We start from the raw sequence: 26,201 nt of genomic DNA, 5'->3' as shown, positions 1-26,201 counted from the left end.
ACCCCGCCCGTCGCACGGGTGAGTGACCGACGACTGGCCTGCCGAGCGCCTGCTGCCCTCTTCGCCGCCGCTGCGCCGCGCGCCAGGGGCAGGCGCAGCGCCCCCGGCCCGCCCGCCGGGACCGGGGCTTCAACCGGCTCCTGCAGCCCCGCGCGAGGGTCGCGGCACTCCGCAGTATCTCCTCAGGGGTGCCCCGGGTGCCAATACCGCCCCCCTGCCCCCTCTCCGGGCCAGCGGTGCCGCTCACTCCGCCCGCCCTGGCCCGCGCCCTCCTTGCGGGGAGGATCTGCCGCCCCTTGTCTCCCGGTCCCGTTTCCCCCAAAATTTCATGGAATTGGGAGGGGCTCGCCCTTCCCGCGTCCCCCTGCGCCCCCCCGGTAGCCCCTCGGCTGGGGAGGGGTCGGGCCCCCGTGGTGCCGGCCGGGTCCCGCGGACAGGTTGAGCGGTTCCTCCCCGGGAGATGCCATCCTGCCTCGTAGATTCCCCGGGGAGGCGACGACAGAGGTGCCGCTATCGGCCCATCTCCCGCTCCCTGTGGGAGGATGTAAACTTTCCTGGAGATCCCTCAGCGCCGTCTGCCAGCTCTCCCTGACCGCGTGCTTTCTCTGTGTCATTTTTAGTCACCTGCTCTGCTCTCACTGTTTAGGCTTTCGAGGGTTTGCCCTTCTCCCCTCGCATCTGCTCCCTCTTCGGTGTCTTTTGGGTTTTTTTTTTTAAGGAAGTTGCATGGACAAATTCCCATCCTACTTTTTATGGTGACTGTGTGTATGTAACTCTTAGATAAGAATTTCTATGGGACCTGTGATTTGGGTTCTCAGCCACAGAACCCTACAGGATGCTTTCCCTCTCCCCTTCTTCTCTCCCCCCTTCTCCAAAATAAACCTCCCTCCAATGGGTCACCGATCTGGGAAACTGCAAAACGCTTGTAAGCTTGTGACTCTGGTATCTCCATTAAGTATCTTGGAAAAAACAGCACAAATATTTTCTGTAGCTTTTCCTGAGAGACTAAACCACTTCTGCATCTGCAGTGGCATTTTCTGAAGCTTGTTTACTTCTCACAGGTTTTCCTTAGGTGTCTGAAATTTTCTTCACAAATATAAATTGTAATTTTTTTGAAATATAGTTAGGGAATTGTACAGGTCACACAGCAAAACAAACTTTAAAAGTGCAACATGTAGGTCACTATCCTTTGTAGAAAATACAAGTGAGATTTTAACTCCTATAATCAGGCTCCTGAAACATGTTTAGGCAATAAATAGAAATTAGAGTCCAGGTTACTTTCCATTCTTTGGTGCTGAACAATGTCTTGTATTGAGGGCATCTTGTGCCTGAGAGTCATTGAACTTGCACTATTATATTGGGAGATCTATTGTCTAGAGCTCAGTAAAGCAGCACAGAAGCTACAGGAGGGTATAAAACCTGCTGCTTTAATGATAAAATAAAGATGCTGTGAGGGAAAGCACCACATTTAATACTTTAGTGCACATACGAAATGTGAATGTAAATGAACCCAAATTTTTCAGTGAAGAATGGTTGAGTGAATTTCTACTTGTGTGATTCTAGGGTAACTTCTCATTTCTTAGATCAAGCCCGTGGAAAATTGATCTGTATGGAATAATCTTTGTGTTTGTAGTGTGTGTGTTCCATTTTGGTGGAGACAGTGAAAATCTCCCAGCCAGTGATTCCACAGTATGTCACTCCCTGTGATCCAGTCTGTGAGACTTTGACAAAGCTGACAAGTAAGATTCTGGCAACAGTAGATGTAATCACTATTTTTTGTAATCCTTACTCATTTGTTAGCTGTTTAAACATGGAAAACCAAAATATTGAGCTGTTTTTAAGTTGCATTTTTTCTCATTCCAATGAAATGTAGCTTGATACTTGGCAAACTAGATTAGTTGCTCTGGGTGATTTAACTTGAGAGAAGAAAACAGAATTTTGCATACTTGCATTCAGAATTGTAGGGCTGTAGCTGAATAACTTGGTTCATCTTTCTCAGAAAATGTGTTTTGTTTCTTTTTTTAATGGACAGGATAAGTGCATTTTGACACAAAGAAAAGTGATCAGAGAGTAGTGTCTTCTCACATGAGAAAGCAAATATAATTTATGGAGAGGTCTATAGATGTTTCTCATGCTCAGGTTTTTTTCTACACTTTAAAAATGTATAAATAGGGTAAATGCCCAGTGAAACAAACAAAAAAAAAAACCCAAATGCAGGGCTGGAGAAAAAATTTTTAGATACCCTTGTAAAATGCTTTCAGAGTAATTTAATCTGATGGTGAAAAGAACGTGAATTTCCTTTTTGGCCTGTTTGAGTTTTGAATAATTTTTCAAGTGTTAAATTATTTTTTATTGTGAAATATTTCAAAATATATTTGCTTTTTTTAAAAAAAAAGACATCAGCATCCATGTATTGAGTAAAGATTGGCATTATTTTAAACTTCACTGTGAGCCTTAAAAATCTAATTATGCAGAAGTACTTGAGGAAGTCAGGCTGTGTCAGGTTCTGGTGCTGCTGCAGTGAATTGCCTGTAGTGCACTGGGAAGTGGAAAGCAGCGAGCTATAAGAAGGTTCTTTATAATCTCATGTCTTGGAAAGTTGTTTTTCCTATAAATTAAATATGATGAGAGCCAGTTAACAATTTTTTATGTGTGCTATAAATTACTTTAATTTTCTAAAATACAAACATGCTGCTTAAATTCAAGGGTAGCTCTGTTTTAGTAGTAATTCTTGTTCCTGAGAGTCAGTAGGAACTTTGCACACGTACAAGGAAATTCCTGATCTTCCATTTAATAACTGGTTTTGTCGGTGTCAATATTTTAATAATATAATCTGAATATAAAATGAAACAGGTAGACCCAAGTGATTGTGTGTATATACCACACTGTTTATACAAAACCAGAACTTTTTGCTTTGTGGTATTACTTCCTACTCGTCTTTTGTAGGTCTTTTTCTGCTCCCAAATATTATTTAAGTTTTAAAAATTACCCAGATTATTTTTTCAATATACATACATACATACATATCTATATATCTATCTCTCTGTCTCTTCAGGAACCATTCTTTCTCCTCAGAAGGGATTACAGAAGTCTTGTTTTATTTTTTCTTTAGAATAATACAGTATAATAATTCTTTTGTGTTTAACTCTTAAGGACTCCCTATTGCCACTGCAAAAGGGTATGACTAGTTTATCCAGATTGGCACTTTTTTGTGCAAATCAGCAAGATCCAAAATCTTTGCATTCTTGTTCTGAGTGTGTGTCAGCCACGTACATTGCTCGCAGTTAGAACAGAAAGCAAATGAAGCTGTTGGGAGAGCAAAGGCGAGGGGGACAGGACAGGCACCTTTTGAGGCCGGAGTCTTGCAGTAAACAGTGCAAGGCCAACAGTTACAACTCGATCTGTGAAAATCTGTTGAAGCAGGAGGCAGCAGGAGTGTCTGTCAGCAGGAGGATGCGCTGCTTTCGGTTAGAGGAGGAGTGAGTGATACCAGCATTATGAGCTTCTGACAACACTGGGGAGCACCGGGTCTGTCTGTGCAAATTCCAGAGAGTAGTCGTGCATTTTCATGCAGATCCTGTGCCATTGTAGCCCAGTCCAGATGTGTTGCAACTCTGCTCTCTTATTTATGGCTGGATTTTACACTTTTTTCCAACACAAATATCAAACTCTACGATGGCTTTTCTTACGTAGCCGAGTCAAATGAAGAGAAAGGCTGAGGAAGATTTTATTGTAGTTGTGGCAAATTCTGATAGTAAGGCTCAAATCTCCAAAGTAAAAAGCTTTAAGAAAGTCTATTTGAAGAAGATGATTTTTTTATTTCTTGGTAGATGTAGAAGCAAGTGAACACAAACTTTTTCATACTGGGCCAAGAAGTTCATATGCTTATTGAGTATTTTCACTTTTGCACAAGCCGTGTCTGCCTGAGTTGGGCACTGTGACCTCAGTGTTACATTTTAAAATGTGTTGCTGGTAGCACATGAAAAGTTTGTGATTGATACTGAGTTTAATTTTAAGTTACTTTTCTGAGCTGAGAACAGCAAACTCTCATACAGTTACTGAAACCTGGTGTGGTACTGCCAAACTAACTGTGGGTCACAGAGAGGTTTCCACTGCAGCACCTTAGTCAGAGAGGTGTCTAGTTTTGTTCCTATTGCTGTTTGAGTAGCCACAAGATACCTCTGATACCAAGTGGTAACATTTTATCATCTCATCTGCCCTGAGACTTTGTGAGCCTTTACAGCCAAAACCTGTGCTTGAGGCTATGCTGGACTCTAGGTTTTTCTTTGCTTCTGTTTTTGAAGATGTTCAGTAGCATGAATTTCATTGCATGTACATATATATATTTTCTACAAATTCCTTTCCTGTAATAAATATTCATAAAAATGAGTTGCAGTAACTTTTCCCCCCAGTGATTCTCTTGTTGTATTTCCCACTTATTTCTTTTCCATTTTCTGCTTTTGTATTAGCATCCAAAGTTTTATTTTAATTCTCAAACCTTTTTGCGTAAAGAAACTGCTTTTTCTTGCTGAAGAAATGTCATTACAATTTGGCAAAATACTGCCTCTGCCAGTCGCTTGTTTATTTGGCTATATTGAAGTAGCATAAAGAAAAGGGACAAATCACTTCCAGGCATCCAATACTGTATAAAGCTATGTTAATTTGCCTTTTGTTGCTGTTAACATGCTGATTGCAGAGTTTTTTTTCCCTGTAGCATTGAGAGGATTGCAGTGGCATTCTAAAGTAATTTAAAATCATGACAAGCTCAGTCGGACAGAAGAAAGTCTCCTCCAGACAAAGGAAGTGTGGGTTCTGTCGGTCGAATAAAGATAACGAATGTGGGCAATTGCTGATGTCGGAGAACCAGAAGGTGGCGGCACATCACAAGTGTATGGTGAGTGACCTGGAATGGGATGAAGCCGGGAAAACGCTGCAAACACGTGGAAAAGCCAACCAGATGGGAATTGGCACACATGATTAACCACTGCAATTTGGTGGGTTTCATATCTATAAATTTCTCTATCACTTATACCCTTAAAAATTAAAATACAGGTTTTGTCTTTGCAATTTTAGCTATTCTCATCTGCACTGGTTTCTTCACACACTGATAATGAGAGTCTTGGTGGATTCTCTATTGAAGATATTCAGAAAGAAATAAAGAGAGGCACAAAACTGGTAAGTCCCTATTTTGGCTCTTGAAAATGGAAGATGATATTTTCATACCTTCCATAAAGTTTGCAAGGAAGTTGTTCAGTGTATTTAATCTATTTAATATTTTCTGTTAGATTTCTGAAAGAAACCCACATTCTAGGGTCCTGGGGAGGGTGTTATTGTGCCTTTACCAGTATTTGGGTTTGCTAACAAAATCTAGTTTTAACTAGCAAATACACTTTTTGCTCCTTTTATATTGATTTAAAAATAATGCTGTGAATATAGAGGGCTTATGAGGTATGTGGGTACAGTAGTCATTGCAGCTCCACCAAATTAAAGAGATTGAGCAGCAATGACTTTTTTTAATTCCTGAGAAGCTAATTCATGAGGAACTTTTTTATTATTATTTATTTAGAACTAGTTGTTTTCCATTTGGGGAATGAGTGAAGCTCTTTTTAAAATAATTTTAGCAGATTATCAGTTTACTCCTCACATTAAAACCTTTCAGCTTAGTTATTTAAAGCTACGTATTTACCAGTTCTTGGACCACTAAGAGAAGTCCAAAGTATTATTTTAGAACTACAATTTTATAATAATAGTCTACTATTTCATCCACTGTCTCATTTGAATCTTTTCCAATCCAGGGAACTTCATTTGCTCTAATTAGCTGAAGTATAAAGAAATAATTGTTCACAAGTCATTCATGTTGTGATTAGGACTTTCCAAAGAACATGGTAGTAAATGAAACTACTGATCATAAAGAAACTTCTTGATTCTTGTTTCTCTTAAAGGGTTTTAAAGGTTTTTTCTTTTTATGTCTTTGGTGGTTTCTCTTTCTGCTTCTGAATCTCTATGTTCCTTCTATTGCAATGGCTCCATTCTTGTAGCTCACCAGCTGTGTGTACTAGGCACTTTGTTCAGGTTTTTGTAGAAAATCTGGTTCTGGTCAATTTAATGGATTCATAGTCCTGAGTTGTTTCCTCTTTGGAGAAAATGTACAAGACAATTTTAGATCTTAACTAAGGTGCCGTGTCTCTGTAGCTGCCAGAAAGTTGCAGCTCTGAATCACTCTCTGGAGAAACTTATCTTTCTCCATTGGCATGTAGGAAGTTAAAAGGTAAAGGTTTATCATTACCCAAATCCCTTCTCTCAGGTCTGCTTGCTGGTCTAGCCTGGTCCATACTGGGGGAACACATTCAGCAAAAACCTCAGTGCACTGGGTTAAGTGAATATACTGATGGCTTGGGCTCTGTCCTCCCTCAGGAGGTGCTGCCGGCCAGGTGGGCACTAACAGTGGGGACCTCATTACCAGAGTGACAGTGACAGAATGCAGAGACTTTCTGATGGTAATAGATCTGTCTGAGAAAAGGTGGTAGGTTCAAACCTTGGTAGGCCAGTCACAAAAGCTTATAAAGTCTAAATATTTGGAAGTACAAGTCACTGATATCTTAATTATTTTATTTATTTGTATTATTTCTAGTATCTGTGAATGGAAAGGTTTTGGTTTTTTTTGAAGAACATGTAATTTGCAGCTTATCAAACTTATATAACCAATATAACTTGAGTTAGTGACCATTTGGACAGCAGACATGCGCCAATGGAATAAGTATTTTATTACTTATTAGAAACATGGATAAAACATGTGTGCCCTGTTTTACAGACACATCATGGTGTTCATAAAAATAAAGTTTTCTTTTAGTCATTTCTGGCTTTCAAAAAAACTGAGATTCTGACTGAACTTGATTGGCTGCATATATAAGCCTCGGCTTTTCTAAAGGACTTTGATCAGAAATTATTATATATAAAAACATAATGTGTAACAGATTTGAGATAAAATGCCCATACAAATTAGATAACAACTAGGGAACAGTATATAACTCTACCATTTCAGAGCTTGCAGAGGAGTAAATGGAGATGATCCAAGGCTTTGACATGTTTACTGTTCAGTTGACTTTGTTAAAATTGAAAAACAGGCTGGTGGTATATTTGGTAACTTTGGTGGTATATTTTTTTTTTGCATATTTTAGGGTAGCAAGGAAAACTTGACTAAATGAGTGCAGTGGAGAAAAAATGTATCCACAAAGATATATATATAAATATACGTAGGGAATATCCTACATTGCATACTTAAATTTGGAATTAATTATAACCTTTTGGGGCTGTGGGCAATATGCAAGATGCAAAGAAAATGCTCCAGTGTCTTGGGAGGTGAGTTTAATGGGAAATTCTGAGATTTTGGGGAATATTAAGTCAGTAGAGAACAATAAAGAGAAAAATGTTGTGGTACTGTCAATTACTTCCTTTCCTACCACAGTATAAGAAAGACCATGAGCAATTTAGAAGGCAAATAGCTGCTGTTATCTATGTGTCTGATACAAGAAGAATTAATTAATGGGAAAGGAGAATAAAGCAACAGCCTCACTTTTAATATTTTTTGCAATATAAGTATAAAGAGCAAAATTTGGTTTAGTTGAAATAAATTAATTGTGTTTACCAAATATTTCACTAAATTCAGTGTTTTGGAAAAACTTTAGGACGTAACTGTAGAAAAAAAATTAAAGTTAGCTGCTGATGCTGAGGTAAATTTGCAGGTCATCAGTATTTCTGGCTGCAGGATTCATTCTCAAATGGATGTAATTTTTTTCCCTCTTGCCTTTATAATATAATTCAGAATTAAACAGGTACAATTATGATTTTAACTTTTCTAAAATGGTTGGTACAGACTGTCCTTGTGAGATGGATATTCAGGTGAATAGCTGTGTCACTTTCATCAGATACATTCCACAAAAATAAATTACTTATATTCTTCATTGAGTTGATAATGGTGGTTGAGTTGATAATGCATCCGATGGTTATTGCACTGTTGCACACTTTTAACAAATTTCTTAATTTTCAAATAAATTATGCAAAACACCTTAGAGCAGGAAGACTAATACCAAGTGCATAAAACCATTTGTTTTGTCACCAGGAGTGGTAAATATATTATTTTTGAACTCAGTACTAAACAAAAAGTACCATGAATTGTGCTTTCTTTTCCTTTCCAGATGTGCTCTTTATGCCACTGTCCCGGAGCGACCATTGGCTGTGATGTGAAAACATGTCACAAGACATATCACTACTACTGTGCTTTGCATGATAAAGCTCAGATAAGAGAGAAACCTTCACAAGGCATTTACATGTAACTGTTATTTGTTATGTTTATTTTTTATTTTGTATTTTACATTCTTTGTTTAAAAACAAACAACAAAGCAAAACAAAACTCCACTTTGGAATCTAAACACAACTGTTGCAAAAAATTTTAACTATGATTGTGGTATTCAAAATATTGATGTGCTTGAAAAACATATTTTCACTGCAAGATTTGTGTATCAGTGAGTCTTATAAGTGGGAGAAAAATGTACTGGTTTTAAATTTAAAAGATGAGTAAATAATCTGTGATTCATGACTGACTTGACAGTTTTCAACTACTTTGTTTATAGGATTTTATGTCGAAAACACAAGAAAACTACGCATAACTCTGAAGGTAAAATTATTCAATATAAATTTTTCCCATTGTAGAAAGATACTTGATTAAATTTAATTTTTCTGGAGAATATAAATGTTTTCAGTAAAAATTGGAACTACATTTTTTTGAGAAGTTTGGAAGCCCATCTGATTTCTATATTTTCTCTAAAAATTATTGATTGAGTTGGAGAAAAACCCCAACCATAAATTTTAGGATGTTCAAAAGATATAATGCTCCATAAAACCAAAGTTTGGGTAGAAGTTATACATTCCCTTCTTGGAAGAAGCTGGCTTATATTTGTAGTTAAGTATTCACAATATTAACATCTGAAATATTTTGTCAGGTAACAGCTGATTTTTGCTACTGCTAATGTTCCTAAATATTCTTTTTTTATTTTTTGACTAGTAAATAGAGTTTAACTCTTGAAAAAAGAAACACCCAACAGTAAATGAAAAGGGTTGTGATGAGTTCACTTACAGATAAGTTTCTGAATCATATTGATTAAAAAAAAAAAAGTTTTATGGATCCATTCATTAAAGCTGTGTAGCTTTGCAGAAAGGAATAGTGTAATGCCACAAATGTCGATATATTGTGTGGTCTCTTAAAATTCCAGACTAGTGTGTATTTATTAAGGTATTTTTCTTTTTTTCTACTGTATCTGAATTTGGATAAGCAAACAGTTGGTAGTTTACTTCTTGCATTGCTTTCAACTGAAATGTCATCAGATTTAAGTAATGAGGAGTATACAACTCTTTAGTGAAGATTAAACTTGATAAATTACTTCAGTCTCTATGCCAAATGTATTTTTAAGAGAATATTTTGCTTTTTATGCTATGGGTAGTAGACTTATTAATGACAAAGGTTTGGATGTTATTTCAATGTTCAGAAAGATTCTGAAGGCAGCAGAAAATACCAAAGAAAATGGATTTCTTTTTTAGTCTATTTACATAATTATTGTTGTGTGCCTATATATGAAACTCTTATTTTACTGTTACTGGGTTTAAACAAGAAAAATAATATATATGTTATAATTAGTTCTCCAAAGAGAAGGGGCCACATTATCTTGTAGTTTGGCACTTTGATTTGGGGGTTGCTTTGTGTGTTAGCAGACACAGAATATGAAAGACATTTTGAGTCCAGAGAGATTAATTTCTTTAACTGATATTTTAAAATAATATTTTATACTTACTCACAAATGTCTCAGTGTTTGATATGTGTTTAAAAATGCCTCCAACTCTGCATGGAGCTCAAAACCAATGGATTACTTTTTCTGCTTGGGATTTCTTGCAGTATCTGAACTTGTGCTTTTCTTTAAGAGCTTTTGGAAGCCATTATCTCCAATTTTACAGTGTCATTTTCTAATAGCAAAGGCTTTTAAATTTTATATAGATATACTGGGAAAAATTAGTGGGTTTTTTATTAAATAATGATGATGGTGATTTATGAAAACATTAATCTAGACTCATATAAAGAGCCTCTTCGATTGAGGGTAGGAGAGAAGAAATACACGTCACTCAGAATAGCTGAGGCCAAAGAACCCGATAGTATATTATTTAGCACTTTGCACACTTTTTTTTTGTTTAAAATATTTACTTCTGTCATGCTTTACACTTCTAGAACTATGTGTAGCTATACTTCACATTCCTGTTTTCAGTTCTTTATTTAATATTTCACTGAAATTCCATCCAGTGCTCTTTCCCAAAGAATAAATTTTCTTTTTAGTCCATACAGTTTTGGAAACTTTAGCCATAAAATAATTAATATTTACAGTTGTGAATTTGATAATGCCAGAAGCTGGGGCTGTTATGAGGTAGACCTCCTTTAAATCAAATAAAGTAGAAATACAAATTGCATATGCCTGATACAATGCTATAAGTAATTTCCATAACAATAGTATTTTGCTACATTGAACACTAATTAACTTTAATAGACAGAAATTACAGGATGGTTTTCTGAGTTTCAGAATGGAATTGGGAGGTTTTTTTCCTTAATACTTAAATGCTGAAGTTTGCTCAGTGAAATGACAGCTGGAAGGTGTTGGATGGTGAGATTAAGCTCTATATGTATTTTGTTTGTTTCTTGATGAAAATGTGAATGTCAAGGAGGCATTTCAGTGTGAAAGAATGGTGGTGTGTGCAACCAGATAAAGGACTTGGCAGAGAAGAGTGACTAGACTAGGCAGGGAAATTATGTTAACATAGTGGCTTTTTTTAAAATCTTGTTTTAGTTTTGTTTTCATTAATCTTTGCTTAGCAGTGTTTTCCTAACAGAACAGTTAAGACTTATCTGTGGTTCTGTCACCCAGTGTGGGTGCATGGAGGTGCTGGAACCATCAGTCCTTTACAATGGAAACTTAACTGCTCCTTCTCTGGGTTGCTTTTTGGTTGGGGATTTTTTGTTATTATTTATTGTGGGCTTTTTTCTTGCTCAGTTTAGAACATCTGTGGGTTCTTATGCTTGGTTCTTTGTATCCAGATTTAATTGTTCCAGTCCAAGTATTTTTATTCTGTCACTTATGTTAGTAGATGTTCAAAGAGTTTTTAGGAATGTTTGGTTTGTCCAGAACAGTTTATTTTCTGTAGGCAGCACTGCTGCATAACAGTGAGATTTTTCCTTCCTTTCCCTAGAAAATGGATGCTTCTGGGGGCATACTTGCCCAAGTCTGAGATCTGGCTCATGTACTTTTGTTAGAAGTTCTAGTTTAAAAAGACTGTCTGTTAAACACTTAATAACAATTAAAGAAAATCTCTTGAGGCTGCATGGAAATGTTGTTGAAGGACTTATGTTGGAATTAAGTTACCTGCTAAAACTTAAAAAAAAGGACCTCATAGATGTTTTTTATTGCTGTTACGAAATTCAGGTGGTGTGAGGATTCATCTGACTTGGTATCTACTCATCAAGACGAAATTAGTGAGTGATGGGAATTAATTTTTCTTCATTTGACAGGACTTGATGAACTACCTTCTGCTTTCTTTGAATATAAAAATGTGAAACATGGCAGCAGAGTACTGTGCTCCTAAATTCATTATCTGTTTCAACAGATTGTTTGGTTTATCTAATTTATCTATATGGCCTGGCATTTGGGTGACATAGAATAGGAAAATTGTATTTCTCCTATATTTCCTTTGTGTAATTTGGTGTGATTTTTCTGTGCTTTGTTCCCATTAACTGGAAAAAGGGCATCTAGGTTTTTGCCTTGCTGGTTACAAATTTAATAAAATAACTGAACTTCAGGTATTGGCTTCATTCATAATTTTAGGCAAGCTGTCTAAGTTTTCAGTACCTAATAGGTTACAGGAATTGGTGCCAGTGCTTTCAAATGATTGCAGCTAACCATTAGTTGAATTACTGTTCAGTTTGATACAATTGCATTTATTCTTTTTGAAGAATGAAGTATTGTTGAACTAATGTTTTGGAATTGTTTGTTGGAATTTATTCCAATGTACTGGAAATAATTGTTGAAAAATGAAAAAACTGGCCTTTCAGTTCCCTGCAGGTGGAGCTGCTCTGGTTCATGTGTTGAATTTAAAACAAGTTCAGCTGATGAGGAATAATTTAATATAAACTAAGATAAGAATGTAATTTCATCTGTTGGACAGTGGTAAGACAAAGACTAACAAATAGCTGTGTGACTTCTCTTAATGTTTAAAGCAGATGCTTGAGAACTGTGGGGTCAGAAAATAAAATATCTGTAATTTCTGTCGTAGCTGTGCTCAAAGCCTCAGGGAATTATGTTTCCACAGTGGAAATAAGGACATTCCCTGTCTTAGCATCCTTTTCATGTCATTCTAAAGATCAGACATGGAATCTGTGCTTCATACACTGCTCAGTAGGTTGAGTCAGGATGATATTTCTCTGAGACCTATTTAGAGACACTGCAAGCTATAGTGCACTGAGTACTTACCCAAAGTGCTGTGAAAAGCAGAGACTGGCAGGAAAAACATCTGCAACTTTTTGGCATTCTAGTTAGGTAACATTCTGATTCATCTTTGGATTCTTCAAGCAGTGTTTGTTCCCTGTTGCATTTTCTGTAGCCTTGGTCCTAGCACAGGTTTGCCTCACGTTGTTTGCACTAACATAGTCAGGTGTAAATGTTTCTGTAATGTTGCAGTTTGGGGTTGCTTTGATTTTGATGGTAAAAAAGTCTTCCCAGGCTCTGCTAACTCTGCCTGCTTGGTGTCTGTCTCCTGGAGAATGCTCTGGGTGTGGCATCAAATGTGTAGTACATGGTCTTGGTTTGGAAAGATAGGTGTCTGCTATGGAAGGCAGGAGCCTCCCTTGAAGATGTAAACCCCCTCTCTCTGAATTATTGTAATTTTGAAATTAAGGGGCTCTCAGGCAAAGATACGGGAATAGGAATATCAGTTCTTTACTAGGAAAATTAAAATATAGTAGTACAAAAAAACCAACCAAACAAAACACTGACAGAGTCAGAATAAAACCTGACACCCTATTGGTCAGGGTGTTGGTAGCAGTCCAATTAAGTCCTCCTGGAGTGACAGATATGGTTCTGTTGGAGCAGAGATGATCCTGTAGAAGGGTGTAGTTTTCCTCTGAAGGTCCAGTGGTGGTGTAGATGGGTCCAGTCCTCCTCTGGGAATCCAGTGGAAACAGGCTGCCTTGGTGTTCTGAGTCTCAGATTTTATCCAGTTAGGAATGCTTGGCTACTCCCACTGGGTGGAACATCTCACAATGGGATGATGTAATTTTATCAGTCATGCAGGTGAGACTCAATGGCCCATTAACAGCAGATATCCCCCTGGAGGGAATATGGGTCGTGGAAGAGATAAAGAACACTGCCCCACCTAGTTTTAACAGCTGGTAATAGAATACATACTTTTGGTTACATCTTGCATTGTAACCTAAAACACCACAGAAACAGTTGGTCCAGGCAGTGAATTAGCAGTGTCCCATTATAGACTAATGAGGGTTTGTGCAGAAGTATCACACCGGGTTTTCTTGTGGAAAATCACACCGCAATGGAAAAGGAAAAATGTAAAAGTCATGTGGTGAATGGTTTGTCCTGTCTGAGGAGCTGTCCTGTGGTGTTCTAATTCTCCCTCTCATCAAGGCAAGGTGTTATACAGAGAGACTTGGTCAAGCTACTCTACAAATTCATCAGACCAGGGGTCATAAGATTTGTGATTGTGCAAATAAGCCAAGTGCATCATCTGTCTTCAGTCTTTGCCAATGTTTCTTTGCTTGAAAATGCATTTAAATTGTGTGGTTAGTAAGGACTGTTTTATTATTTTTCTATGTTAAATGTACTTAATTAAAGAAATCTCAAGTACCTCATAACATTTGCATGAGAGTCATCAGTTCCTTGAAGTATCTGGGGCTTTTGGAAAACATATTAGTGGCAGGACCTAAGGGGTAATTTAATTTTTTTTCCTCTCTGTTATTACTTTAATTTAGATGTGTTTAATGTAACTTATTCTTTTTCCATTAAAAAAGATAACGCAAAAATATATTCAGCATTTTGGTTGTTAATTTCACATCAGCTGCTGATAAAAACCACTATTATTTCATGATTAGTTTACCTGATTTTGTATTTGATTGCAAGAGAGTTTATGCAAATTCCTGATTCTTATTATTGCTTATAGATGCATCCACATTTTTAGTATTAACTATTGAGCCAATAAGGCTCTTTTTGATGTTTCTTTCCAATTTGAAACAATTATGTTGGCTCATATGGTTTATTTGGTTTCAGCCATAGTTTAAGGAGATTTTACTCTAGCATGCTGAAGTACTCTTTTCTTTCTCTGTTATATTCCATTTTTCTTCTAAAAATCTAATAAGATTGATTTTGTTCCTTGAATTTTTAGTTTCTCTTTTATCCCAAATGCCCTGTAAAACTTTACCCGCATATATGTGATTTCAGATTTATATAGCAGCATGTCTCAGCCACCTCAACATTCTATGCTTTCCCTTCTTTTCATGTCCAGTCCTACTTGCAATATATATTTTGCCAGTAGTTTTGGTTTTTATCTTCCTCATACAAACTCAGCCTCCTTTGTTTCTGGCTCTCTTACTCTGTTATTTAAGGTAACGTAGGATGTCAATAGAACAGTATTTATTGTACACATCCTCTTTTTGTTCTTTCACAACCTTTAAATTACGTAATTCTTTATTACTTTGCTTTAACCTGGCTTTTGGAAAAGGGTGATTCCATGTGTATTTCAAGCTGATGCAATATGGATCAGTGATATCTCAACCTCTTCTCTGCCAAGCCTTATTTCAAACAGCAAAACATCTTGATCCCTTTTCCTTCTAGTCATGATCAAAGGAAAATTTTTAGATTTCTCTCTGAAGCTGAATCTCCCTGTTAACAGTCGATGTAATACAGCATTTTGCCATGCTTCCTTCTGTGGTACTTTGTACTGCTCATGGATTTCTAAAATGCAAATTAGGGGCTCGTTGCTACTCATCTGAATTTAAAATATCATATTCCTAGATGCTTTTTAAAATGTAGATTATTTCCTCTTGATTTCTATCCTTACCCCTCCTTCTCAGGCCATGTTGTATATTGGGCTCTTTTCAGATCTAGCATTTAGGGACTTCTGAGGGAAGCTCATGGAAACCTCCTTGGAGCACTTTAGATACAGTTATATTGAGAAAATTGTCATGATTTTAAAAATCAATGCAGTAATGGGATATGGGATGAAGGGTAGTTGAAGAGGGAATTCTCGGGAATCTCAGGGGATTCAGAGGATGGATGATATCCATGATAAAACATCACCTGGTCAAGGAGGAGTTGAACAACTTTTTGTTTTCCTTAGTTCAAGCTGACACGAGAAGTTGGAAACACCCAACCATCAGATGCCAGGGACACAGGGTAAGCTGGCAGTGGGCTTGAGGGGAGGGATAGGGCACTCACCAAGCTGTAAATTAAACATGAAGACCATCCAGATGTGTTTGACAGCTGGTTACAGTCTCCCTGTTCTATTCTGTGAGTTCAAGGTGCTGTTTAAACAAGAAGAGCTTTAATGTTTTGAGGTATCTATCAGTCTTGAAGGACAGATGTGGTAGAGCAGATCCTCACATCTTGGTGCTTTTACTCTATAGGTCCATGTCACTTGAAGTAGATGTAAATCTTCAAGGAATGGTATTTTAGTGAAGGGAGGGTCATGTAGCATCTGGATTTTAATGATGTCTGAACATCTCTGAAAGTCATAGTTTTGAGCACAGAAGAGAGATTGTCCTTTGAGGAAAGCTGTGCATTCTTTATGTTCTTTTATCTTACACTGAAACTATCTTTTAAAAATACAGCATTTTTACTTTATAAATCTTAAATATGCTAATAATTATAGACTAAAAAATAGCACTTAAGGACTTATTTTATTAGGAGATTGACACTTCTTATAAGAAATTTGTTTTCATAAGGTGTGCTTGGTTTTTAGCAATTATAACTCACTTCTAGTTTTGTAAGAGGGACTGTAAAGAGTTCAGGACATGCTTTAATGTTATTGTAGAAAATAAGGGTGGACTGAGGTGGAAAGCATTTTGGCTGACAAAATTGACAAGGAGCTTTGGAAAAAATAAGGAATGGCAGTGAATGGACTATGTTTTGCTTCATCAAATACACTAGGGAAGTCCATTGAATTATTTTGGAAGGAATATTTTTAACTTCTTATTGATGTCATTTAAAGGGTCATGGATTCAATAGTCACATGTTTGTAAGACTATTTTTCTAGAATAACCATCAATGATTTCTGTAAATGTAGAAATAGAGACAAATATTCACAGATTTCTTTGAATAATCAGTGGAGAGTTCATATGATGAACAAGATAAAAGAGAATTCTTTTTGAAAGAGGTTTTCAGATTGTAATAAAATTTGATATATGCAGTCTAAGAGGTCAATATCTAAATTGCATAATCTTGCTTGGGGAATTTAGCAAGTGGTGACAAATGAAAAATAATGTTAGATAGGAAATGCTGAGAAGAAAATGTAAAATGTATTGTTTCATTACATAATCTGTGTCATCATGTATTTAGTTTTATCAGAGTAAAATAAATGGTGCTTTTGACATGTAATTAGAAAAGAGTAGTTTATATATTAAAGTATAAGGATGCTGTAGACTGACTGATGTGTCTTAGTAGCAACTTGGGCAAATCTGTATATAGCTGAATAATCTGTAAGTTTAAACCAAAATAATTTGCAGATCTATATAAATTTCAGTATAACCTGTTGTGATACATTTGGATGAGTTTTCTGTCCTTCCTTAATAACTGAGCAGAAGCTGTAGCTGTCTTGGGGATTAGTGACAGATACAATACATGGAGCTGAACAGGATGTACTTGTGCGCCAGGCTGGGCCGGGGCTTCAGTTGTCTTCTGCTCCCACTTGGTGACTGTGGAATATGTTAGGCACTTTGACTTCAAGTTTTGTGCAGTTGAGTCACTCTTACTAAGAGATAGAAATGTGATCTGATTTTTATGTGATAATAGGTAAGAAAGATGAGTGCTGGCAAGGCAGCATTTAGTTGCCAACTAAGATGTCCTATCTGGATACTAAAACAATATGGCAATATCCATCAAGTCAATGTTTCAAGTCTTCTGATAACCGTTTCCTTCTGTTTGGGGGCTCATGCTGATGTTTGTGGTTTAGATTTTGAGAAGAAAAGTCCTTCAGTGGGGTCTGTGCATGTTCTTGAAACAAGTCTGCTGAAATATGTTTGTGGATCGAGCAGGGGTGGGTGCTAAATATTAAAAGAAAAAAAGGAGGATGCTCCTGTGAGTAGGAAAGTTGTTGGTGACTGAATAGAGCTGATTGTTAGATGTAGTTATCAGACATAATTTAACTATATCACATTGGAAGCAATCTTAACCTTGCAGAATTGATCTATATCCTGCGTAGAGCTGTGAGTTGTGCAAAGGACAGGGTGCCCAAAGGCTGGGCTCAGCTCTGTGTAGCACTCACAGCTCAGCTGATATTTGCAAAGGAATTTGTCAGGCCTCTTTGGTATGTCTGTATTAAAAAATATGTTCTTATATTCTTAATGGTCTGTAAATACTTGATATGGGATGTTGTCAGTAGGGATGATTTCCTCTAAACTTCAGGCTGCTTTTAGCTGCAGTTCTAAAAAATATTCTGTAATGACATAAAATTGTAGATTTGTTTCACTGAAGGCAAAATACTTTTCAGTTTTCAAGCTTGATGTTAATGTTATAACCCAATGTATGAATTTTTTTCTTAAGTCAACAGGCATGAATTAATAAAGCACAGAGAGAGGTATTATTTGGGTACACTGGCATACTATCAATTTACATTGGAGTTGTGCATCCTAAAATAATAAATTATTAGCATATTTCATGGATGAAAACACTTTGCAGTTTCAGTGTAGTTTAAATGAATGTTATTTTCAGTGAAGGTGAGGATGTGTATCTGAGGACACATTTTAGGTCTTAAAGTAGAAGTTGTAAGAAACACTGAACCTTCTTATGTTATAAAGATGCAAAGCTGTGTGACATATAAAAAGTAATGTTTTCAGGATCTGCAGTTGCATGTTTGTAATAAATGGGGAAAAGGTGCTATTTTTATTTCTGACCAAAATTCAGAAAATACATGTTGTGGTTTTTCTTGTCTGGTTTTGATGGGTTGTGGGTTTTTTTTCTTTGGTTTGGTTTTTTTTCTTAGTTTGTTTTTTATAAAATTGTGGAGAATCTTATATAATGATGTTTTCTGACTTCTAAAACAGATTTAGAAGAAAATATCAATGAACACGAATTGGAGCCTTCACCTCCCAAAGGAAAAAGGAGGGGTCATAAGGGAAAGCCAAGAAAAACAAATTTAAAAGGGCAATCGGAAGACACTAGATCTACATCTTCACATGGCACAGATGAAATAGAAAGCAGTTCCTATGTAAGCAGTAAATATGCTAAACTTCTTAGAAGACAGAATTGCATATTTCTTCTCTGAAATATAAGTTTTATTAAAATTTGCCTTTGTCTGAGCCTCCAGCTGGTGGCCACAGGCTTTTAAAATTGCAACCTTATTTGTATCCCAGCAGTATATTTTAGTAAAATGTTTTTCTTTCAGAGAGACAGGTCTCCCCACAGAAGCAGCCCCAGTGATACAAAACCTAAATGTGGATTCTGTCATGCAGGTGAAGAAGAAAATGAAGCTAGAGGAAAGCTTCATATATTTAATGCCAAAAAGGCTGCAGCACACTATAAGTGCATGGTGAGTAACAGTATTGTTGTTAACCAGTCTATTCTGTGAAATGTGTCTGAATTGCTATTTTGGATTTTAATACAGTACCCTCACATGTAATTATGCTGAGTATTGTCTGTATGCTGATGATCTTAAGCACTGAAGTGTTGCAAAGTCTGCAATTAATTTATTTTCACTGCAGGCAATATGAATAAAAGTTGGCTTCATGCTACGAGATGGAATTAACTCAGGGAGACTCTTTAGCTTATTAAAAATGCTCCCTTAGTGTCTAAATGCATATGAAGTATTTAAAAAGGAAAACAGAAAACAGTTTTAACTAAAAGAATCTTTTCCAAGAATTAATCAGCTTCATAGGCACAATCTGAGAAGAATCCATGAACTTCGTTAATTTTCTGACCTGTGGATTCAGGCTGTGTGACTTAAGTAGAGTGTGGGATATGGAAGTTCTAGAAAGCTCTTGCCTTTAGATGATCATGTTTATAGAACTGTCGGCCTGAACAGGATCTAATTGCAATGAACATGAGCAGACAGTGCCATCTTTCATATCACTCATTCTGAGTGAGGTAGGGCTTTGGGTAACAAACTTCACTGGTTCATGTTGTACCTCAAAATGAATAAATAGTCCAGGCAATCTATGGAGTTACTCATTGACTTTCTGTACCCAGCCTCACTAAACAGAGAGCTGGTGTGTGCCAGCAACTTCGAGTCTTACTCTAGCAAAGCTCTTTGTTACTTTGTCTACCCAAACTTCAGTTTTAAGGCAGTTAAAGCAGAATATACCAGGATGATGATGGAAAGGATGGTACTTCTGTCCTCCATTTTCATCCCTCAGGACTTCACAGCTATATTGACATCAGGGTTGAACCTGAATTACATATATATCACAGGGAAGGAAATGGAATATTCCTAAAAAGTTGAGTAGTGTAATTGATAATATTGCCCATTTGCTACTTTATATTTTCATCCTATCATTATTTCTAGTCTACTCCTCTGTCTTTTAAAATATATTTCTCCAAGGCAACAACAACTCTAATTAAAACAGTCAAGTGGGGATCAGAAGGAATACTTTAATTGCTCAGCAAGGGTTTTTCCTAGTTTGTTGGTAAAGCACATGCTGTCTGATCACAAAACAGGATGGTCAGGGCTCAGTTATTCCTGTAAAGAAAAAAATTCCAATCATCTTGGTGACCTGACATTACTTTGACTTGCTTGTTTTACAGTTGTTCTCTTCTGGTACTGTCCAGCTAACAACAACTTCAAGGGCAGAATTTGGTGATTTTGATATCAAAACTGTACTTCAAGAAATCAAGAGAGGAAAAAGAATGGTATGTACCTGCAGAATGTGGTGAATGTGTTAGTGATTCTGCTAAGGTCTGTGTAGCTCTGCCTCCTTCCTTTTATGGAGCAATCTTTTCCATCTCTTTCTAAACACAAAATTAAAATATATTGTTACTTGTGGGAAGGGCAGCCAGATAGGAATCACCTTAATATTAGTGGTCTTTGGGCAAGTGGTATTTGAGATTCTTTTTGACAATGTACATAACTGTTATTATCATAGAATCATATGATTCATGTTAGCCATGCTGTAACTACAAGAGAGTAACAGCTTTGGACCTGTGTTACTACAAAGACACTATGTGAAGCTGCACATAAAATTAGAGAATATGCTGTTCTTGCAGTGAATATAAGTGTTTCCAACTGTTTTGTTGTTTTAGTAGGAAAACATATTAAGATCTCAGAGATGGGGATGCTGGTAAAATATCACACTGTATTTTATTAAAACTCAGGATGTTTTTAAAGTGCTAAGAAATTTATGGGGGATCAGAGAGAGAATAAAAAACTAGCAATATAGTTCCTTGAAAAAAAATAATTTAAAGACTCTATATATTAGCATACTAACTTCAGCAGCAATAAAATGGCCTTGGAAATGCAATAATGTGTTTTGCAATCATGTAGCAATTTTCTGTGCAACAGGCAGGTAAATCCTAGTGTTCATATTTTAGTGGGTTGGTATCTTATAGTTTCTGGTTTACCATGTCTTTGATTAACTTTTCATTGGAAGGATGATCTGCCAGAGGAATTACTCTGTTCCAAAATGTTAGCCATAAATATGAGAAACACTAAACTGAATACTAAGAGACAAAAGACTGAGATGCTGAATGTTGCTGTTCTCTTCTTTCCCCTGCACAGAAATGCACACTCTGCAGCCAGCCTGGTGCTACTATTGGGTGTGAAATCAAAGCCTGCATAAAAACATACCATTACCACTGTGGAGTAGAAGACAAAGCTAAATACATTGAGAATATGTCACGAGGAATTTATAAGTAAGGATCTATGTAATTGTTGAATCTATTACAAAAGTAAAGATATTTCATAACGCTTTTTCCTCCTAACTTGGCTTGTCAATGTGTTCTTAAAAAAGTGGATATTATTTAAGTTAAAACGGTATTTTTAAGTAGTCATTGACTTTACAAAACATTTCAGTTACTCTGCTAATTTAAAATTTCTGTAGTGTAAATAGGAGAAATGAGAAAATTATTTGACTTGTATTATATTTTCCTTCTCCAGTAATCTATAATTTAGATCAAGAAAATTGATGTCATGATTCCTTCATGTTGATGTGTTTATAGCTTCCTTCTGGGGCTTTTTGGACCCCACAACTTTCCATCCTTCCTGAAGAGCTGTGGCTTGGCTGCAGCTGAGCTGCTGCGCTGTGCCCACGAGAGGGCATTCGCCTAGCAGTGCGGTGGCAGTTCTGCAAAACTGGGATTGATCACAGTTTTGTTGGCTGCTCTTGAACCTTGTTTTCTTTCTCAGTTTAACTGGTGCTTGACTGAAGGCCATGAATGACTTAAGAGTTTGCAACTGACTTGTAGCACATCTCAAAACTAATTGAGAGATAAGTCAGGTTTTTGATGGATATTTTCAGTGTAAATCCTCACTGTTCTTTTTATTGTGCCAGACTCTATTGTAAAAACCATAGTGGAAATGATGAAAGAGATGAAGAGGATGAAGAAAGAGAAAGCAAAAGCCGTGGCAAATCAGGCACTGACCATAATGACATTCCTCAGCAGCAGCTCAATGGAAACTAGGTATGGAAGTTACTCCTGACAGATCTGTTACCAAGACTGAAATGCAATATACAATTAATGTAGTTTAATGCAGTGAAGTATTTAAATCTAGTGTATGCAGAGTACTTTTTATTGGCATACTGTAGAATAATGGGGAGTATTTTTTTTTTTAAACTGGCTGACTTTGTAACAGTGTAAGAAAGGAGGCCCTCATTTCTATTGCTAAATGTAGATGTAATGTCAGAGCTGTAAAATGCTTTTCTGTATGATTTTAAATTTACTGTTGTTTTCATCATTTTTTAAACAGGTTCAAGGGACAGAGTTATAGAACTGGGAATGGCTAAGACATCATAACTACTAATTCTTTTAAATTGTTTTCTAAAAATCAGAACAGGGTTAGTAAGTTTTTACTACCCAACTGTTAGAGATTTCATTGAACTGCCTGAAACGTTCATGTGTGTGAGCCTTCAGTAAGTGGCAGAGTTTTACATGTCAATATTACGTAGTTTGTAGTCTGCAGTGTCTGGAAAAATATTAAACACTATATAAATGATATGTAATATGTACAGTGTCAAAAGTTAAGGCAGACATTGAAATGAAGTAAGATCTATATTTCTGGACTGAATAAAAACTTTAAGATTTGGAATGTGTAAGTTGTTTAGTGGATTCATGCAATGAGGGAAGGTCTTAGCTAGTTTAATTAACAACATGGACAAGTCCGTGGTGGCAACGAGCTGGTACTTTGTGAATTTTGCATTTTCTTCCTGCACAAGTTCTCGAGGCTGTACATGGCAAAGCCGCGCTGTTTTTGCTTGGGAAGCACCAGTAGGAAAGGCCTCGGTGTACACGAAGCACGCTTGAACATTTCAGGTTGTTCCTGTTGTGATTGCTCATTCCGCCCAGCATTGTTTGCGGGAGGTTTACTTGAGCAGCTGTTGGTTCTGAGCTGTGAGCTTTAGAACTCATGCCAAAGGGCTGTAGTTCATTCTTTCCCCAAAAACCCATCTCTTTCTGTGTCCTGATTTACAAAGAACACTTCAACAAGTGTGATTAAAACCCTATTATACAAATGTTTGGACTTTGCAGCCCAATCTCTTTTACTTTAGAGAGTTACAACTCTTAACTCACTATGGAATTTAGCCACCATAGCTGATGTTCATACCTCAGGTGTTCTCTGTTGTGTGGAACACTTCATGTTTTGACAAGAATGTGCATAAAGGTCCCATATTCTGTAAGAAGAATGAGGAAACAACCTTTTTTTGCTAGATTGGTATTTATTTTTTAATCATATGACCACTATATGGGAAACTTCACATATCATCCTTATTGTTTTAGTGATTTTTTTCCTTTCTCTGTCAAGTCAACAATCACATAATGGAATTCTACTTGCTAGAATTTGATGTTCCTTGAGGGAATTATCAGATCTAGGCTATACCAAACCTAACAGAACAGTCCTCTGACTGCTTTCAAAACACCTTGTCATTTCTAATGGCTACTGGCTTTTTCAACTGGTTTGTTACAGCACATCCTCAGACTGACAAATAAAACCAAAAAGCTGCATCTAGTCCACATGTTTGTCTGTGGCTACTGCATCACTTTATTGTTTGTTTAGGGTTTTGACTTGTTTCACTCTGAACTCCCAACAAAACTTCTGAATTTGAAGGAAGGAAACAAGCAAAAGACTGATTTGACTATAAACTGCTACAGTTCTTCTGTGATTGGTATTGCAAAAAAGGTTCATTTGTAACATGAGTATCTGTAGCATTTTTTACTTGTATTTTTAAAAGATTTAATGTGTGTCATTTGTCTTCTTATGCATTCCCTTAATGTCTTGAGAGACTCAATTACTGTATATTAGAGTTTCTAACATTTTACCTGTTAGAATTCAATCAATTCTGTTTGCTTTCCTGGAGAACAATCCTGTTTGGAAAGAAATATTGCAGTGTACAGAAAATATTCAGCTATTGCTCTAAACATGATGCCATTGATCATTTTTATTTTGTATTTGTAACTTGCAAAATTAAAAGCGTGACTTGAATTGCAATGACAGGTCAATTATTGAAATTTATCAAGGTATTTTGTTTCTCCTAGAATAGGAACATTTTTCAGCCACTCAGAACAGTTTTAGAATGCAAAATAGCATCCTTCAATATTCAAATTACTTCAGTTTATGCCTCAGACACATCCCTCCCATGGGAAAAAGGCACTTTGTTTGCAGCCACTGTACTTAACTAAGTTTGCGTGGGGTAGATCTGTCAGCATACTGACTGTACTTGAGACTGAGCACTAATTCATTGTCAGTGGCTTAGTATAATATTCAGTCCAATAGCTCGCCTGTTATGGATAAATGACCCCATTCCATGCCTCGAAGAACCAGAACAGCACTTTACCTTCGCGTAGCAGAAAAGCAAGTGGCTGGTTTCCCTGTTACCCTGTGTGCTGAAATGGCCTGGTGAAACTGTCATCAATTCAGAATTCATGGAAACAAAGTCAACAGCAAAAACCTTTTCTTACAAGCCTCAAATTTGTCATAACTGACTTTAACTCATGTATGCTGGGTAAAAGTGCCTTACAATGTAAAAATTGTATTTATATATTCCCAAGTAGCATCAACTGCTGGGGAGTAATTCAGACGTGGTGTTAATATTTAGAAGAAATGTACCTCAGCAGTGTATTTACTGTACATCTCTTACGTCCTTAATTGTAGTTTTAAAAAGCATGACAATGTATCATAGTATACAACATTTAAATCATTTTTTTTAAAGACAAAATACTGCCATTACTGTCTTTTTATGTGTGTTTTAGCTTGGAATTTCAGACAGTCTGTCTGAATTTTTGGGGGTTTGTTTTGGTTTGCAGGGTTGGTTTTGTTTTTTTGGTAAAGCAATGTAATCTTTGCAGACATATATTGAAAATTGTTCTGGAGCATCTACTGCCTTCCCAGAAATGTTAGAAGTAATGAAAGTGCTCTGTAGGTGAACCAGGTATGTTTAAATTAGTTAAATTAATACAGTCATTTAGTTACTGAGGATTTTTTTTACTAGGCACCTTCTGCTTTCATCTCACAAAGAATTCAGCATCATGAATTCAACAAAACTTGTCTTAAAAAACTGGTTTCACTTTTTTATTTTATTACTGTTACTTTTTGCCTTTGGGCATTTCTTTAGCTCACAAGAGGATTGTGTCCTGTTTTAAGATGCCTGGAACCTCTGAGAAGGGAGGTTTCTCTCCAGCTCCCTGCACCTCTCCATTAAGAGATCTCCCCAACTCACTGTGTCTCTGTGGTCTTAGATCTGTGGTTGTGCTATTCCCAGAAAGGACCGTGCCAAGGAAGGACAGGCATCACAAGGATCCTGTTCAAATATCTTGAGGATACAGCTGGTGCAATGCCAGAGTCCCAAGGTCAAACCCTGTAGCAATGGGCTGTGCTGTCCAGGGCAGGGGGAAAAGGCTGGTTCAGTGTCAGTGCAGCTCCCGAGCATGAGGTGAGCAGAGAATCTACTCTTTCAGTAGGGGTTGATGCACAGGAGATTCTGTGATAAGGCTCTAGTAGGAGTCTTACCTACACTCCAAAGTCTCAGCTTTAGGTACAAAGAGCTGTGCTTATCTACAGTGGTTTGAGTCTGCCAAATATGGCCCTAAAATGTAGTGTAACAGAAGAGTTTGCCTCTTGCTCCTGCCTATAGGAAAGAGAACTTCATGCTGAAACGGAGTGAAAAATGAAGAGGTGATAATCTATTTGAAATATCAGACTTATCTGGCAGGCAATAATCAGGGCATTCCAAAAATATTAATACGCTGAATCAGATTGACAAGAAAATTATTCCACATTAGATTAAATTAATCTGATGAGAACTGAAAGTGCATGATAGCAATTAGTAACTCCTCTTCCATGTCATCAGAGTCAGATTCTACTATATTAGTGATGGAAGTGAAAAAACAGAACACAGCCCTTGATTTATATACTTGGTGAAGCAGTTCCTATACATGCATATGTATGCACAGCCATTAGACAGCAGTGACATCTCAGCCCTTAGTGAATCCTGGAGAGCTGTTGCTTGTCAGAAACCACTCAGGTTAGGCCAACATTTGCAGCTTTTGCTTTAGCATATATTTACATTAGGTGTAAAGACAAGGAATGTATGAAAGAGAGTAAATGCATTCCTATCTACAATGTTATGTATATTTTGTTCTTCTTATATGGGCTTTACTTCCAAAGTTGTAGTTTGCAGTATTAGTTTCTTTTTATTGGTATCCTTGCATATATATATATATTCAATAAATGAATTATGGATTTCA

At 36.7% G+C, this 26,201-nt stretch overlaps 1 protein-coding gene across 1 annotated transcript; it reads left to right on the top strand.

Annotated features, from left to right (window-relative positions):
* LOC310922156 (PHD finger protein 6-like) lies at window positions 1-26,201 on the top strand. Its single transcript, XM_083882560.1, has 11 exons — window positions 1-18; window positions 4,715-4,894; window positions 5,074-5,175; window positions 8,196-8,329; window positions 8,631-8,674; window positions 18,356-18,519; window positions 18,697-18,840; window positions 20,052-20,156; window positions 21,022-21,155; window positions 21,794-21,923; window positions 22,210-26,201. Exons 2-10 carry the CDS (start codon window positions 4,757-4,759, stop codon window positions 21,921-21,923), a joined length of 1,095 nt encoding a protein of 364 aa, XP_083738686.1. The 5' UTR covers window positions 1-18; window positions 4,715-4,756; the 3' UTR covers window positions 22,210-26,201.

This window comes from Zosterops lateralis (genome assembly GCF_965231275.1).
Source record: "Zosterops lateralis genome assembly, chromosome: W".
NCBI lineage: Eukaryota > Metazoa > Chordata > Aves > Passeriformes > Zosteropidae > Zosterops > Zosterops lateralis.
This window is presented reverse-complemented; position numbering and strand designations above follow the sequence as displayed.

What these genes read in the sequence shown, in the direction of transcription:
- LOC310922156 (XM_083882560.1), top strand. Translation starts at nt 4,757, where the DNA reads ATGACAAGCTCAGTCGGACAGAAGAAAGTCTCCTCCAGACAAAGGAAG. An exon ending in TAAAGAGAGGCACAAAACTG is followed by an intron (nt 5,176 to 8,195) that starts GTAAGTCCCTAT and finishes TTTCCTTTCCAG; the next exon opens with ATGTGCTCTTTATGCCACTG. An exon ending in CAGCACACTATAAGTGCATG is followed by an intron (nt 18,841 to 20,051) that starts GTGAGTAACAGT and finishes CTTGTTTTACAG; the next exon opens with TTGTTCTCTTCTGGTACTGT.